At 36.4% G+C, this 14849-nt stretch overlaps 2 protein-coding genes across 2 annotated transcripts; one reads left to right on the plus strand and one right to left on the minus strand.

Moving 5' to 3' along the window:
* The first annotated feature begins 5329 nt into the window (after positions 1-5329).
* Positions 5330-12156, plus strand: ninaB (neither inactivation nor afterpotential B). Its single transcript, XM_017634715.1, has 7 exons — positions 5330-5542; positions 9801-10201; positions 10293-10400; positions 10487-10715; positions 10753-11533; positions 11594-11655; positions 11747-12156. Exons 1-7 carry the CDS (start codon positions 5498-5500, stop codon positions 12020-12022), a joined length of 1902 nt encoding a protein of 633 aa, XP_017490204.1. The 5' UTR covers positions 5330-5497; the 3' UTR covers positions 12023-12156.
* Adgf-D (Adenosine deaminase-related growth factor D) lies at positions 12069-14843 on the minus strand. Its single transcript, XM_017634713.1, has 6 exons — positions 14822-14843; positions 14581-14750; positions 14309-14490; positions 14104-14240; positions 12358-12715; positions 12069-12280 (listed from the first exon to the last, which is right to left on the minus strand). Exons 1-6 carry the CDS (start codon positions 14841-14843, stop codon positions 12181-12183), a joined length of 969 nt encoding a protein of 322 aa, XP_017490202.1. The 3' UTR covers positions 12069-12180.
* Between the last annotated feature and the right edge of the window lie 6 nt (positions 14844-14849).

A 14849-nucleotide genomic window follows, 5' to 3' on the forward strand; every position in this document is an offset into this window, starting at 1 on the left:
AAGATTTTTGATTAACCAAAAACAAAAATATTTGAGTAATTTGCTTAATAATTAATCAACATTTCGAGCAAAATGAGTAATCAACATTTCAACTATTTACATACAACGTTTCTGTTTTCAAAAATTAAAACGAAATTTTTTTTTCATATACAGAATGTAAAAAATAAAATAAGCATTTTCCAAAGGAAACTCTTTTAACGAGCAAAATTATCTCTTTGAGTAATCATATTTCAAGTAACTCGATTAATCATCGTTTTGAGTAATCAAAATCTTGATTACTCGAGTAATTGATTAACCGAATAATTGATTAACCAACTTGCTCGAGTAATCGAATAATCGCACAGCCCTAGTANTCAAATAATCGCACAGCCCTAGTTTCAACCTTTATGAATAAAGTGAAGGGAGCATTGATCGCAACTTCATACTTAATTTTCGGATAACCCTAACAGAGTACATGTACTTATTCTAGCAAATTCATTACCAATAATAATTGATAGCTGAGTGGGATTAGCTGCACTCATCTATAGCAATTTGTCATCAATTAAAATGAATTGTATCGCTTTGCTCCACATACCGAGCTGTTTTTGCCTTTCAAGTCAGTGACCTAGCCGGTTATGTTTGTGAGAGTGAGTGAATTTTAGTCTATGCAGATATGACTATGCATATATGCATGTATGTACATATGTATGTATCTTTATTTATTTAAGTATGAAGGATTCAATTCGATTGCTTAGATAATGAACCAAAGTCAAGCAATTACGCAAGCGCTCGTCTACGAGCTATCACTATGATAGTGGAGTTTAAAATAAATGCGTGCACTGGGGCGTATGAGTAATTTTTTATAGCTACTTCATGTATGAATCCGAACTGAAGGGGCATACCGAAATATTTTTTACGTACTGAGTTGAATAGTGAATGAATTCTTTATTCTCTTATTGTCAGGGACACTTATAATGGCCTACAGAAAGTTTTAAATGATTGATTGAATGAATGTTTGATTGGTAAAGGAGCGAAGTTGGCGCCTAAGTGGGGAAGTAATGAGGAAATAAATAAATTTAGGTAGAGTATATCTATTATTTCCTTAACATATGTAAGTACTGCAACGATTTACTAAAATTCTATAAAAAAGGCTAAAAAAAGCGCACTAGGCAGGAATAGGCACTAAAAATCGTATAAAGGAAAAAAACAAAAATAAAACCGAAAAATTTCCAAAAATAGACATTTATTTTAGGAATGTATGAATACATAAATCCATTTATACCATTTTTTTTTTGCGAAAATTACATGCAAAAAAAAATCAAAAAATCTGAAGCAAACACTTTTTTTAAACCACCTCATAAGTTATATTTAAAAGTTCTTAAATAAAATTATAACAGGCCGGTGTCTGCACATTATAGATACTTAATAAAAGTTAATATGGAGGGTCTTTATAAGGGCAACAGAAGCTAAATCAACAAATTTTTTAGAATTTTTGTCTGTCTGTCTGTTTGTTTGTACGTGCATCACTTGAAAAATAATGCATGGCATCGACTGCAGTTTTCACCGACGTGAGGATCGCTAGAGGTCTAACTTAAAATATAGAAGAAGAAACATTTGAGAGCTGCCACCTATTTGAAAATTACAGTTTAAGTCAATTAGTAAGATAAAGTAAATATGCAATATTTTTGTTGCGGGTTGCCATCTGTTTGAAAATTTTAATTTAATTTAATTGGTTGTGAAAAAATGAATATCTAAATATTTTTATTTCCGAAAATGTTGCAAACTTCCATTTCGATAGTTTTTCTTAAATGATAAATAGTTCACATATCGCTTCTTATTAACTTCCTCTATGGAAAGCTTGTCAACGATTTAGCTTTTATCAAATTGCACTAATATCATAAATTTTGTTTTTACAATATTTTTTTTTGTTTTAATTCGTACTTACCTCATTTTCTTCAAATGGCTTATTTTCGTTCTGTGATTCGGAAGCCGGCTTACAAGTTTATTTTCCTTTATTTTTTGGTGCTCTTTAACGGTTGTTGACTTGATTGCTGCTCATGGTGCAAAAACATGTACATATGTATGTATGTATGTATGCATAATGCATGGACATGCAGTGAAGAGTATGCAAATAATTATATTATTAGTTATAATTTGCTTTTATATTTATTTAACATTTTCTTAGTGTCGTATTGCAACCACAACAATGTGCGCGCTTTCACAAGGCAACAAATTACGGGTACATAATAATTCTAAAGAACGTTAGAATGGTGCCAAGGTCATGTTGGTAAAAAGGCTGCCTAGTATTTAACATCCGATTAGTTGAGTATGTTCATTAGGGTGGTCCTTAAATAAATGAAGGATCTTTTAATGCGTGTCGCAAAGGGATCAAAGACCAGATGCCTCTAAGGACTCAAAAAATTAAAACTATTTTTTTTTTCATTTAATGCCCAAAATCGATAGTACTAAAGTCGAGGATATCACATATAAATTTTAGTTCCGATTGGAGTCGGTTAAGACGTCTTCATAGGATAATCTGAACTTTGAACCCTGACCTTAACCGACTTCGGACTCCGGACCAAAATTTATATGTGATATCTTTAACTATGGCAGTATCTATTTTAATTGATTAAAAAAAAAAAAAAAATTATTTTAATTTTTTGAGTCTTCATAGAGGAATCTGAACTTTGCCCCCCGCGCGACACGCCTAAACCGTCTCCAATCGGGACCAAAATTTATATGTGATATCTTCGCCTTAAGTGAAGCTTAAGAAATCTGATGTAAAAATTTGCTTCCTACATTTAAGAACCACCCTCATTTTCATACATAGAATAAGGTATAGAATTTCTTTGCTTGGCATTTTTCACGTTTCGCTGGTGCTTAATGCTTGGTACCCGCTCACAAATATGTTGGTAGTATTTAAAGGAAAAAAAAGTAATCGTAAAATTGAATACAAAATACCAGTTTCGTAATATAAACTACACAAAATTCATTTAGAAAATAAAATGGGTTAATGGGTTCTCTTAAATTCACTTACAATGCTTTTCAAGCAAAAGAAGCTCCAGTCAATACCAGCCCAGTTTAGAGAAGCTCATATTTATTGTGATTTTCGTTGTTGGTGTTTCCGATAGGAGTATGATGCATGTGGAACGATTTTCGGTTCGTGAGAACGAAAAATTACACTCAAGATGCCGCAACACCGAAAACGGTTTGTCTCCAAACTAAATTTTACTAGGGATACATCACTCCTCATACAAAAAAATATTCGGTACTTCTTTTTTCATTGGAACTATAAAATCTATTATATTCCAAGAGTTGCGCCAAAATGTTTCGGAAAAATATTAAGATTTGCGTGAACTGGACCAATTTGAAAATACCTCAAAAATGCTTTTTTTTTATGAATAAAATAGTTTTTTTAAAGTAATTTTTTTAGATGGCCTCAGATGACTAAACAGTTTACGCTAAAAAATTTACATAAAATATTAAAAAAATTTTTGAACGGAATCATAAAACTAAGATTGTTGATGCTGAGAGAATATTTATTACCCTTGAGGAATTACTTCCGTATAGAGGTCTGGGAGTTCCCCTGATCTCGTGCGGTCTGCTTCTGGATAGATGGGCTTTTAGTCATTTTAGCGAGCGCTGGGCGAAGACTTTGGAATGCAAGGTGGAAACATCCTATTGGCCACGTGTAGACCCTAGATCTGGGGACCTCTTGAGACTAAGCAAGTTACATCTCATGCTATTGGTGGGAGTGCTAACTGCTCGTTGCGCAATAGGTAAGCATGCCGTAAGGCTGAACATCATCGATGACACTTACTGCACCAGCTGCATGGAGGATGATAAGGTGGAATCATTCCAACCACTGCTGCTCTGGTGCCCTGCCGCTGCGAGCCTAAAACGTAAGCGCCTTGGGTCGCATTTTTTTCACACTCCTGATGAGCTTTCGCGAATGGACATCAGTCGCTTGAAGAGCTTCGTTGCGAGCATGGAGCGTTTCTCTTACAAGAATCTATAGGTGTCGTCATTCTCCCTTACCTTTCCCCTCGCATATTTGGAAAAAATCCTACATACATATGTACAGTATCGGTCACATCTATAGCACGCCATTTCAAAGTGATATTGTGTGTCACTTATGCTTATTTCTTTATTTTTAAGAATTTTCAATTAAAATTTAGTTCATTCTCGGACAAACGCCATATATACCCAAGTTCAATAATTTGTAGAAAACTACAAAAAAGTGTAACAAATTTTCACCTAAATTTCAAACTTTTTTCTCGGAAGTGATAGAATTTTTTTGAGTACACAGTTTTTTAGCCCCTGAAATTTTAGCTTGATAATGTGCAAAATTCATGTATTTTAATTGAAAATTCTTAAAAATAAATAAATAAACATAAGCGGCACACAATATCACTTTGAAATGGCGTGCTATAGATATGACCGATACTGTATGTACGTGCAAGGGTAAATACATACTAAGTTGCTATCATTTTTTAGTTGGTGTATAAAATACATATCTACAAATATATGTACATATCTTTCGCTACGTGCACATACATACATAAATGCTATGAAGCCCCTTAAGTTTCTTTCTTAAATTTTTTAATATATCATATACAAACATACATATGTATGTATTCGCACATATGTAGCTGCACCTTGCAACTCGAACAGAAATGTTTTGAATAGATTTAACTATCTCAACAAGAAGTTAACGAAATTAATTTCACTTTCAGTGAAATATTTAGCTTTTTGAATAAAAACTATCAACATGAGTGTTGAAATGCGAGTAAGTACATACTTGTAAAAATCACCACTTTTGATTTCCTAAAAAAAAAATTAAAAAATTCGACCTACGAGTATCACGAATGGCCTTCGTTTGCTGACAAGACAAACATTTGCCGGCAGACGTCACCGTTTAGTGTAAGTGACGGTCAATGTTCTTCCTGCTTTGATTGCGACAAATTGCAGCATACGAGCATATCTGCTGAGTGGTGTCAAATTTCGGAATTAATGCGGGCATTCACCACTTAGCCGCACCATTCATAAATTGCTAAGTACTCAGTGGTGCGGCACCGCAACAAAGGCTATTATGGCTACGCACCCCCTAGCCTACAGACGCCCGGGGTGGTGGGCGGTTGCGCCAGCTGCTTAAGTTTTTGCTTTGGTTTCTCTGCGGTTGTGTGTGCTATGCACATATTGACTACTTAAGGTATTATATTTTGCCAAACATACACGTACATACACGTGATTTTATAATTTGCATTTGCCGCTGACCGGCTTCTCTGCTACGCTGTCTGATATTTATGACCATTTGTGGCGGAAAGTATTTACATTTCTATTAGTTGTCATTTTTATTTCGAGCGCAACGCTTCGTCTAGGAATTGAATTACCTGCTGGCAAAGTTGTGAATTTTTCCTGTCGTGGCAGCAGCTATACTACATAATTATCCTTGATTTTTTTGTTGTAAATTTTTTTTTGTTGTCGCGCTACGATAATCGAAATCCAACTAACGATTATGGCCGAAGGCGTTATAAGGACTTTTATACGAGATTTTTTTGCGGTTTGTTAAAATTTTTGCTTAATTTTGAATTTTTATTTCAACAGTTTATGCAATTTTTGAGTTGTACTGTAAATTTTTTTTTGGAAAAATTTTGCATGAAATTTAGAAACCTTGAAATTTTTGTTGCGAACGAGAATGATTCAAAAAGTCTGCGATCAAAATGTAATTTTTCAGAAATCTGAAAAGAAAATCATACTGAAGTTTCTGTGGATTATATTTCAAGAAAAAAAGGAGTTGCGAATGCAAAGAAAAAGAACAATTTGTAATGTTATGGCTTGAGTGAAATATTTCTCTCAAATTTTAAATTTATTCAAGGATCAAGTAAATATACTTTGTATGTACATACATACATACATATATGAGACTGCGTTAAATAAAATGAGTATTTTGTTTGGTCCCATTTGAAAATTTCCTCGTTGGTCGCAAAAAAGTAAGAAAAATCTGCAGTATCCTGATTTTCGCATGAAAAAAAAAAAATTCAACCGAAAATTTTTCATCCGCCCATAGTAAAACCATGGAAACTATTAAAAGTGAAAAGTGAACCTGTTCGGGGAAAATTATTTTTTTTTTCGCATTAAGCTCTCAAGAAAAATCACAAAACATATTTTTTCATTATTTCTGTTGGTTGAAAAAGTACTTGTTTTTGCTGTAAATATTCTTGGAGAAATAAATATTGCAGCATTTTTTTCTTGCGAACTGCAAACTGCTTTAAGACATTTTAACTTTTAAACTTGCTCCTCATTTTACGAAATTTCAATGGGCTACAAGTTATTGATTTTATTTTTTGCGTATGTTTAATTGTTTATAAAAAAGTAGCGGAAAAAGATTTTTTCATTGGAAATGCCGTCAACCGATTTCGATAATTCTGCATCGGAAAGGTAGTGTCTCAGAGGTGGTCCTATACCAATCTGGTTAAAATCCGATCAGTGGATCATGATATATATATATATATATATATATAAATTACTTGTTTACTGATCATGTTATGCCCGAAAATTTACATCACTGCTTTTAACAGAAAATTACAGTGTACAAATTACAGTTTTTTTCGAAATTTCCGATTTGAACGAATAAATTACAATTTTTGGGCGTGTGTGAATCGTTAACAAAGTTCTGTGCGGAAAGCTGGGGAATTATATTTTTACTATGGTGAGACAGTTTTGCCAATCTGCTGTGTAAAATTAAATCTTTTTTGACAGCGGTAAATTTTTCACAACTGCAGATTTATGCGGACACAAATATCATAAATAAAAGTGAAATGAATATTTTTTTTGAAGACATCTACCATCATTGATTGCAATTCATCAGCTTAAGCTTTTGAAACATTCAAGAAATGTATTTTCTCGAAATATCTAATATAGTGTAGTAGAAACTCGATTTCCTTTTTATTGTTTTCGCTTAGATTTGCGGCAGAAAATAAACTAAAAGCTCTAGCACGCCACAAGCTCGGCCATACACTGACATACATATATATGTGTAAGCGCCATTCTATTATTATCACTAAAGACTAGCTAATACCCGGCGTGCTTCACTGCTCCTTGAATGTATTTTTGTGTTGTTGGATACCCGTATTGTAATATTTCATTTTATTTAACAATTTAATTAAATATAATTTTTCAAACAGGTGGCAACCCTCCTCAAAAATACTTCCCTAAATCTCTTCAGTTTGATACCTATATTGCAATGTTTTATTTATCGTATCAATTAAATTAAAATTGCTTCAGAAAATAACAAATTAATCAGCTGTTTGCAACATCTTGCTGGTTTTGCATTTTCGCACTTTCTTGCATATTACTCTCATTGGGAGTAGAAGTATTGGCTTACTCTCCGAAATTTGGTTACTGGCAAATTACCGAATATTTTTTGCTGGTGAATACAAAAACACAACTTCTACGTTCTTTGCTGCGATATCTGCCGACGAGTTTGATGTCTAGACTAGTTTTTGCATATTCTATAGAGCGTGTCAGACGTGGTAATATTTCCAATTGAGAAAGAGAAATTTTATTTCGATGTGTGAATAGCCAGAAAGACCTTTCTGTCACATTTCGGAGATAAGTTTCACAAATAAAAGTTGCAATCTGCAATTCGCTTTTCGGAAATAAAAAAAAACCCCTTTTGAAAGACACTGTTCATGCATCTGCCTTCTGAAATTTCTCAATTTGACAGCCTTTTCGAAATATATTGCATTGCCACGTCCGACAGGCAACAAGATTCTGAAATGATTAAAGCTTGGTAAAAACCAAGAATGTGTCCGCTTTTACGAGATGCCCGCTTATTAGAGCGTCCGTGTATGAGAGCTTTCACTGTAGATAAATGTAAATTATAGCTTCGAATTAAAAAAGGAGGTTACTTTGTCATAGCTAATTAAAAGTGAGCTATTTATCGAAACCCCGCAAAAAAACTGACTACAAGTTGATTATGTTTTACCAATTGATAATCTTTTTCCGCAGGGTATGCACATACACGAATGAATGTACATATGTACATAAGTAAATACGTATACATCCATATATGTATGTAGATATGTATGCAAAAGCCTCGCATTTCGCTTTTGAGTGTCATGCTGGTACAGTGTCAAGAGCAAGGACGACCAATACACTCGAAGAGAACACGAGTACCACACCACCAACGCCGCATATATGTAATGCTGCAAAAACAGTTTACTTTTATAGATGCATACATGTGCACAAGCTTTTGTTGTGCTTGGAATGTACATATGTACATACATACGTATTTGCTTGGCATGTTAAAAAGCGTATCCTTGCCGGCTGAGCAAAAATGCAATGCCCTTGAAATCAAACTTGTGGCAATGCTCTCAACTACGGCGACGCGCCAGCAGAAAGCTTTTTGGCTCTACCACGCCACGTGTACTTGAGCAAAAAATCGCAAATAATTTTCCCAATTACAGACATACATACATACATATATATGAATGTACGACGACTATCGGCTAATACCAGCCTTAGGCAGCTAAGTAAATATTTTTGGTTTAGTTAAGGCATATCTGTTGCCGTGAAAGCTTAAGGAATTCAAAAACAATGCATATTAGCCGTGGCTTAAGTCGTTCAAATGCTTACATTCAAATATATTCAAGTGCAAATAATCCGGCTTTACTTAGATTTCATATGTAAACTGAAGCCATACCAAATTACAGTGGCCAAATCGCGGCTGGGTGGCGGCGGCAGTGCCTCATTTGCCACTGGCATGAACAGTTGTCTTTTGTTTGTGTGCTTTTTTTTTGTTTACTGTTGCCAAATTTTCGTACAATTGCGTTCGTGAAGTGAAATATCTACATAAATGTATTTGTTTGAGATTCTTTGCCTAGTGAGGTATATTTATTTGCGTATACAGGCGTGGTTTCTGCCAAAGGTGCTAAGATGTTCAGCAATAATAAGAATCGATATATTAAAGTCAGTGGCGGATCCAAAACCCCCCCAAAACCCCCCCGCTGCATCCGCCACTGATTAAAGTTCATTATCATGGGATATAAGAAATCTGGATGTAGAAAGTTATTGTAGATTTTTTTGTGTTTTTAGGATTTCTCTCTGACGTCGGAATTTCTTTAAGGACTTTAAAATTTCAAATACATAATATAATGCAAACAATTATTGAAAAAATGCAGTGCAATGTAGAATAACAACATAGGTAAATTTTTTCATGCAGAAGTACGAAAAAGTTTTGAAAATGACCTGTTCTTCTTGAATATAGTTAGTAATAGAATATATATATTAGTTTGAGGCAACAATGTTACTCATACGCCATATCGTATCTACATGGCCGTACTCGTACATACTCGTACATGGCGTAGAGTGACATGTTCCATGTTAAAGTTAACTTTTTTTTTCATTCATAATGCTAACTTAAAACGAAAATATCTGCGGAAAATGGCCTTATCTAGAAAAATGGTATACAGATCGGAAATTAAATTTACGAGTCTCACCATTTTTTTATAAAACTCAGCCACGAAGATTCCGATGTTATTTGTTGAATAAAACAAACAATAACATAAAACAGAGATTTGGTTGGTATATAAAGCCTTTGGCTTTTACACTATCTCTTTACTCTGTTAGACATACACACAAATGATATTTCCCTGTTTCCTCGCTTGGGTGGTTAAGGTTGGTCCTGATACATAGTAGGAGTTGATCATCCCCAGAAACCTATGGAAAACGCTTAGATTAGTTAATCACCTCGCCATAAGATCGAAAATAGTTTAAAAGAAATAAATATAATGTACGACATCTATGCCATTCCTCAGATAAAATACAATCCCAAAACACATGATCCCGAATCAGTGCGAATTGATGGCGGCGGACGTTGTTACCCCAATTGCGCCTCAGATGTCTGGCTGCGTTCGTGTGAAGAAGAGATTGTGGAACCCATCGAAGGCCACATTAGCGGTCACATACCCACATGGTTGAATGGCAGTTTGCTGCGCAATGGTCCTGGAAATTGGAAGGTGGGCGAAATGACATTCCAACATTTGTTCGATTGCTCAGCTTTGGTGCACCGCTTTGCTATAAAAAATGGGCGGGTCACATATCAGAATCGTTTTGTTCAGACTGAAACATTGAAGAAGAATCGAGCTGCGCAGCGGATAGTTGTGACAGAATTTGGTACAGCGTCGGTACCGGATCCATGTCACTCGATATTCGATAGGTAAGTTAAGGCGGCAGATGTTTTATGTACATAGCTTTAGACCAAATATGTTGATCTGTTATTCCATACTGAAAATCTTTTCACTTCCTAGAGTATCTGCAATATTTCGACCTGACAGCGGTTCCGACAACTCCATGATATCCATTTATCCATTCGGCGATGAGTACTATACATTTGCAGAAACGCCCATGATACACAGGTACTTTGCCTTTTAAATTTATTTTTATTTATTTTTAACCAGTCGAAGCCTTTTTGAACTTTCTCAATGTTACTCCACTTGTACAGAATCAATCCGCGCACACTCGCCACCGAGGGCCGCATCTGCGTGACTGATTTTGCGGGTGTCGTAAATCACACCTCACATCCGCATGTGCTGCCCAATGGCACGGTGTATAATCTCGGCATGGCCGCCACCAAATCAGGACCTGCCTATAATATTATTTGCTTTCCAAATGGAGAGCAAATGTTTGAGGATGCTCATATCGTGGGTGCGATTTCTTGTCNGCATAAAATGATATAATTTACATACATATATACTAAGTAGTTTACACTTGCCAACAAATTCTCATTTCACAGGCATTACGGAGCATTACTTTGTTATCGTTGAGCAGCCACTGTCCGTTTCGTTGACGGAATTCGTCAAAGCCACTGTATCCAATGAGCAACTTGCCTCGTGTCTCAAATGGTTCGAGGATAAGCCAACGTTGTTCCATTTAATGGATCGCAAAAGTGGTAAAGTACGCTACACTTTTCAATCGGAAGCTTTCTTCTATCTACACATCATCAATCAGTATGAGGAAGACAACCACGTAGTGATCGACATATGCTGCTATAAGGATCCCGAAATGATCAATTGCATGTACTTAGAGTCCATTGTGAATATGCAATCGAATCCGAACTATGCGTCACATTTTCGTGGACGCCCATTGCGGTTTGTGCTGCCCTTGGGCGCTGAGAATGCCGCTGTGACGGTGTTCAAAGAGCGGCCAACCAATCAGCGGCGTGTGGCGAAATCTTTCTCGCTTTCGGGCATAAGTACGCGCCTGCAGCCGCCACCGAAGATGAAGCACTCCGAGTCGAATTACGAGGATGTAACAAAAATGGCTCTGAAAAAACTGGAGGAAGAGGAGATGCTAGAGTACAGCGTTGGTGCTGACGAAAGAGAGCAGGCGAAAGAGAGAGTCGACGGTGAAACAATGATCAATTTAGTCACATTAGAGTATAGCACGGCAGAGGCGTATCAGCTGAGTAATCGAAGCATACTTGTGCGACCAGAGTTGCTTTGCGATTGGGGTTGCGAGACACCGCGTTTCCACTACGACAAGTTTTTGGGTAGGTTTAATGGTTTTGTGCCTGTGTGGGTTTCATAGCTTATTTGAATTGATATTTTAGGTAAAAAATACCGCTACTTTTATGCAATTAGTTCAGATGTGGATGCTGAAAATCCAGGAACTGTAAGTATTTCATTTCATAGTTTCCGTGTCTATATTCAGAGCTTACATAATATACTTGTATGTACTTTTATATTTCCCTATCTGCGCACAGCTCGTCAAAGTCGATGTGGAAACGAAAACCATAGAAAAGTGGTGCGAACCGAATTGTTACCCCAGCGAGCCGGTATTTGTGGCCGCGCCAAATGGCCAAGACGAAGATGATGGTGTGGTGTTGGCCTCTATCGTTTGGGGTGGCTTGAATGAGAACTCCGTGGGACTGCTGGTGTTGTGCGCCAAAACATGGACTGAGCTGGGACGCTGCGAATTTCATACCAGTGGGCCAGTGCCAAAATGCCTGCACGGCTGGTTTGCGCCCGGTGTGGTGTAAATTACCCAAACAATGAAAGTTATTCACAATGGCATTCCGTTTAAGTGAAATTATTAGGGTTTTTATTAAATCAACTGGCGTCTTAATTATCTATGTAGTTATAAATAAAATACTGCTTTGATAAATATAACTTATCTACTTAGTTAATAAATATTAATTTAAAATTTCAAGTTAATCACATTATAAATGAATTCTTCCCATTTCTTCTGGAAGACGCGATTAATTTTGCGACGCTCCTCAGACGTTAAGATGGCATACCTATTTTTAGTATAAAGAAGATAAAAACGTATATCATTTCATTTGAGTGAATTATTTAGTCCCATACGAGTGCTTACTTTATTGAATTCAAAGCGAGCTGTTTGAGAAACCGCAAATCCGCCTCAGCTGGCGCCAGCGCCATGAAGGTGTAGTAGAAATCGTAGCTCAAACCTTTTGAATTCCACATGCCCGGGTAATCGGCCGTTATGACAATCGGAAAGTTTTCGGCTATAAGAAATGTGGCCGGGTGGTTGCGCAAATCCCACACAAGACCCATTACCTGATTTGAAATCGGACTAACTTCGATGGCAATGTTACGTTTCTTGACGGTTGACCAAATGTTTGGGTGCTTTGGCAGTGCATAACCATGGCCAATGCGTTTAGTGTTGAGCAGTAGTGCGTCCATGAGATTCCAATCGGTTTTGCCAAACCAATCTAAATGGAATGAAAGGAAATGCTTAATAATTATTGTGAGAATTTCTGCAAGGAAGAAAGTGATAATTGATAAAATAAAATATACGAAGTTATGGTAAAATCAATTTGCCATGCAAGAGTGAAGCGAACACAGAACACCGAATATTATCGGTATTGGTATAAACGTCGCTTTCGTTATCGGCATTAGCAGCGCGGCTGATACTTGCCTACACATTATCGATATTTTTATTATGATTCTTGCCGTAGATGTCCTTAGTTTCTGTTAGGTTTATCTGGTTACTGGTAGTACTACCAGCAAACCCCCTCCAACAATGTAGCCCTTTGCAATACCACAAGGATCGACAGCCCCGAGTCTTCTATAAAACCAATTCGTAAAGTCAACAAACTTGAGCTGTTGCCGTGTGCTTGCCGCTTCGTTTAGATCATTCAAAAATCCTGCACCCAAAAATGATTGCGTTTTGCAACAGTGATGAGTGACCTGTAGAGTGCGTTCAGGGAAGACTCCATAACGATAGTTATCTATTTTTAACCGATTTCAAAAAGGGAAGAGGTTATCAATTTGTCGGATTATTATTATTTTTGTATGTTACCGCATAACTTTGGACCATGTTAACCGACTTTTCAAAGGAAAGGTGGTAGCTCAGGGGTGGTGCCATTCTAATTTGGTTAAGATCCGATCATTGGATCATGAAGAAATTAACGGTATTCTTCAATTTTTATATGAGAATTGAAGTCGGGTTTGTTTTTTTGTTTAAGAATTACTTGTTTAGTTACAGAAGATCTTGATCTTTCTCTTATACATACCACACATAGCAACGTGTAGGTTTGTCCTGTCCGGAAGATTTAGGGGTTGGTAGATTTTTTGACGCAAAATGATTTTTTTGCACTGTGCGCCGTACAGAAGGGCTAACAACTTCTGCTTCATTAAGAGAGTTCTTTTCATACACATGAGCGGAAAATATTGTAATCTTTTTGTAAACCAGCATCCAACTTGATGTTGGAATTAGAGATGGAGCGCGGCACTAATATTCAATCCCGATCCCGTCCAAGCCGAATATAGAATTTTCATATTCTGAACCCACCCATCTTGTCGTCTCTCAGATCTGTTCTCGTGGGTTCCACTAAATAAAATTCGCATGACCTTCAAATTGCTTTTCTATAATATACTTGAATATCTTTTTTCTCGAACATTTCAGTAGATTTTTTAAATATTTGGATGTTCCGACTTTTATTGGGAGTGCCGGGAAAGGATTTGCTCCCTTCCCGACAGCAAACTTTTAAAGGCCTTGCCGATACCGGCCATCCGGGCATTTTAAAACTGGGACCGTGCCCATCTTTAGTATACGAGTATCCCTATTGAAATATAGTCTATGTATGCACAAACTTACTAGTCTCGCCCGCGTGAAAGAAAAAGTTGGCAGTTGATGGCATATCTGTTAATTCATTGACGAATTTGTGCAGCGGATCGCCGGCATCTTCTTGCCCAAGCAAATCAAAGCCAATAATAAAATTTGGCTTGGCATCACTGCAAACAAAAAGTTTACCGTAAAAATATTAATCAGAATTACGAAAGGAGTCTGTATTTATACTCACTGCAGTTGCTTAAAAGTTATTAAGTGTTGTGCCATTTCATCCACAGACGCCTCATTGGGCTTTGTATAGATAACCTTGAGTCCCACAAAATCGGGGTGACGCGCCTTGAAGCCCTCAACGATTGCCTCCATTTCACTGGCCACTTCAAGTGCATTGAATGTGCGATTGTTATCGCCATAGAGCTAGCAATATTTTTTTGGATCAAAAGTGCAAATGGGCAACAATATTAAAAGCTTTAACTCATCTCTCAAACGGCAAATGCTAGAACATACCGGTGTCAGTGGCGTTCTCAATTCTGCATAGAATATATTATCCTCACATAATTCTTCCAGCAATCGTTTGTGATAGTTGCAAAATGTCGGCTGATAATTGTAAAAATTCTCTACACTCTTAGATATACTTTGAAAGCGTTGCCAAATCTTGCGTTTATCCGTAATCATGGCTGCAAATATTGAAAATAATTAACATAAAACTTTGTGTAAATGTATCTTTATTTTCGCTATTTCCACCTACATTCCGGATGCACCGTGTACATATTAAT

Source organism: Rhagoletis zephyria, unplaced genomic scaffold, assembly GCF_001687245.7.
Source record: "Rhagoletis zephyria isolate East Lansing unplaced genomic scaffold, Rhagoletis_zephyria_1.1 Rzeph_scaffold_14069, whole genome shotgun sequence".
Classification (NCBI taxonomy): domain Eukaryota; kingdom Metazoa; phylum Arthropoda; class Insecta; order Diptera; family Tephritidae; genus Rhagoletis; species Rhagoletis zephyria.

Bases quoted from the DNA above. Each gene is read 5' to 3' on its own strand.
- Adgf-D (XM_017634713.1), bottom strand. From the start codon at position 14,843: ATGTACACGGTGCATCCGGAAT. The intron at 14,751-14,821 runs GTAGGTGGAAAT...CAATATTTGCAG, and splicing joins GTACACGGTGCATCCGGAAT to CCATGATTACGGATAAACGC. The intron at 14,241-14,308 runs GTGAGTATAAAT...TTTTGTTTGCAG, and splicing joins ATAACTTTTAAGCAACTGCA to TGATGCCAAGCCAAATTTTA.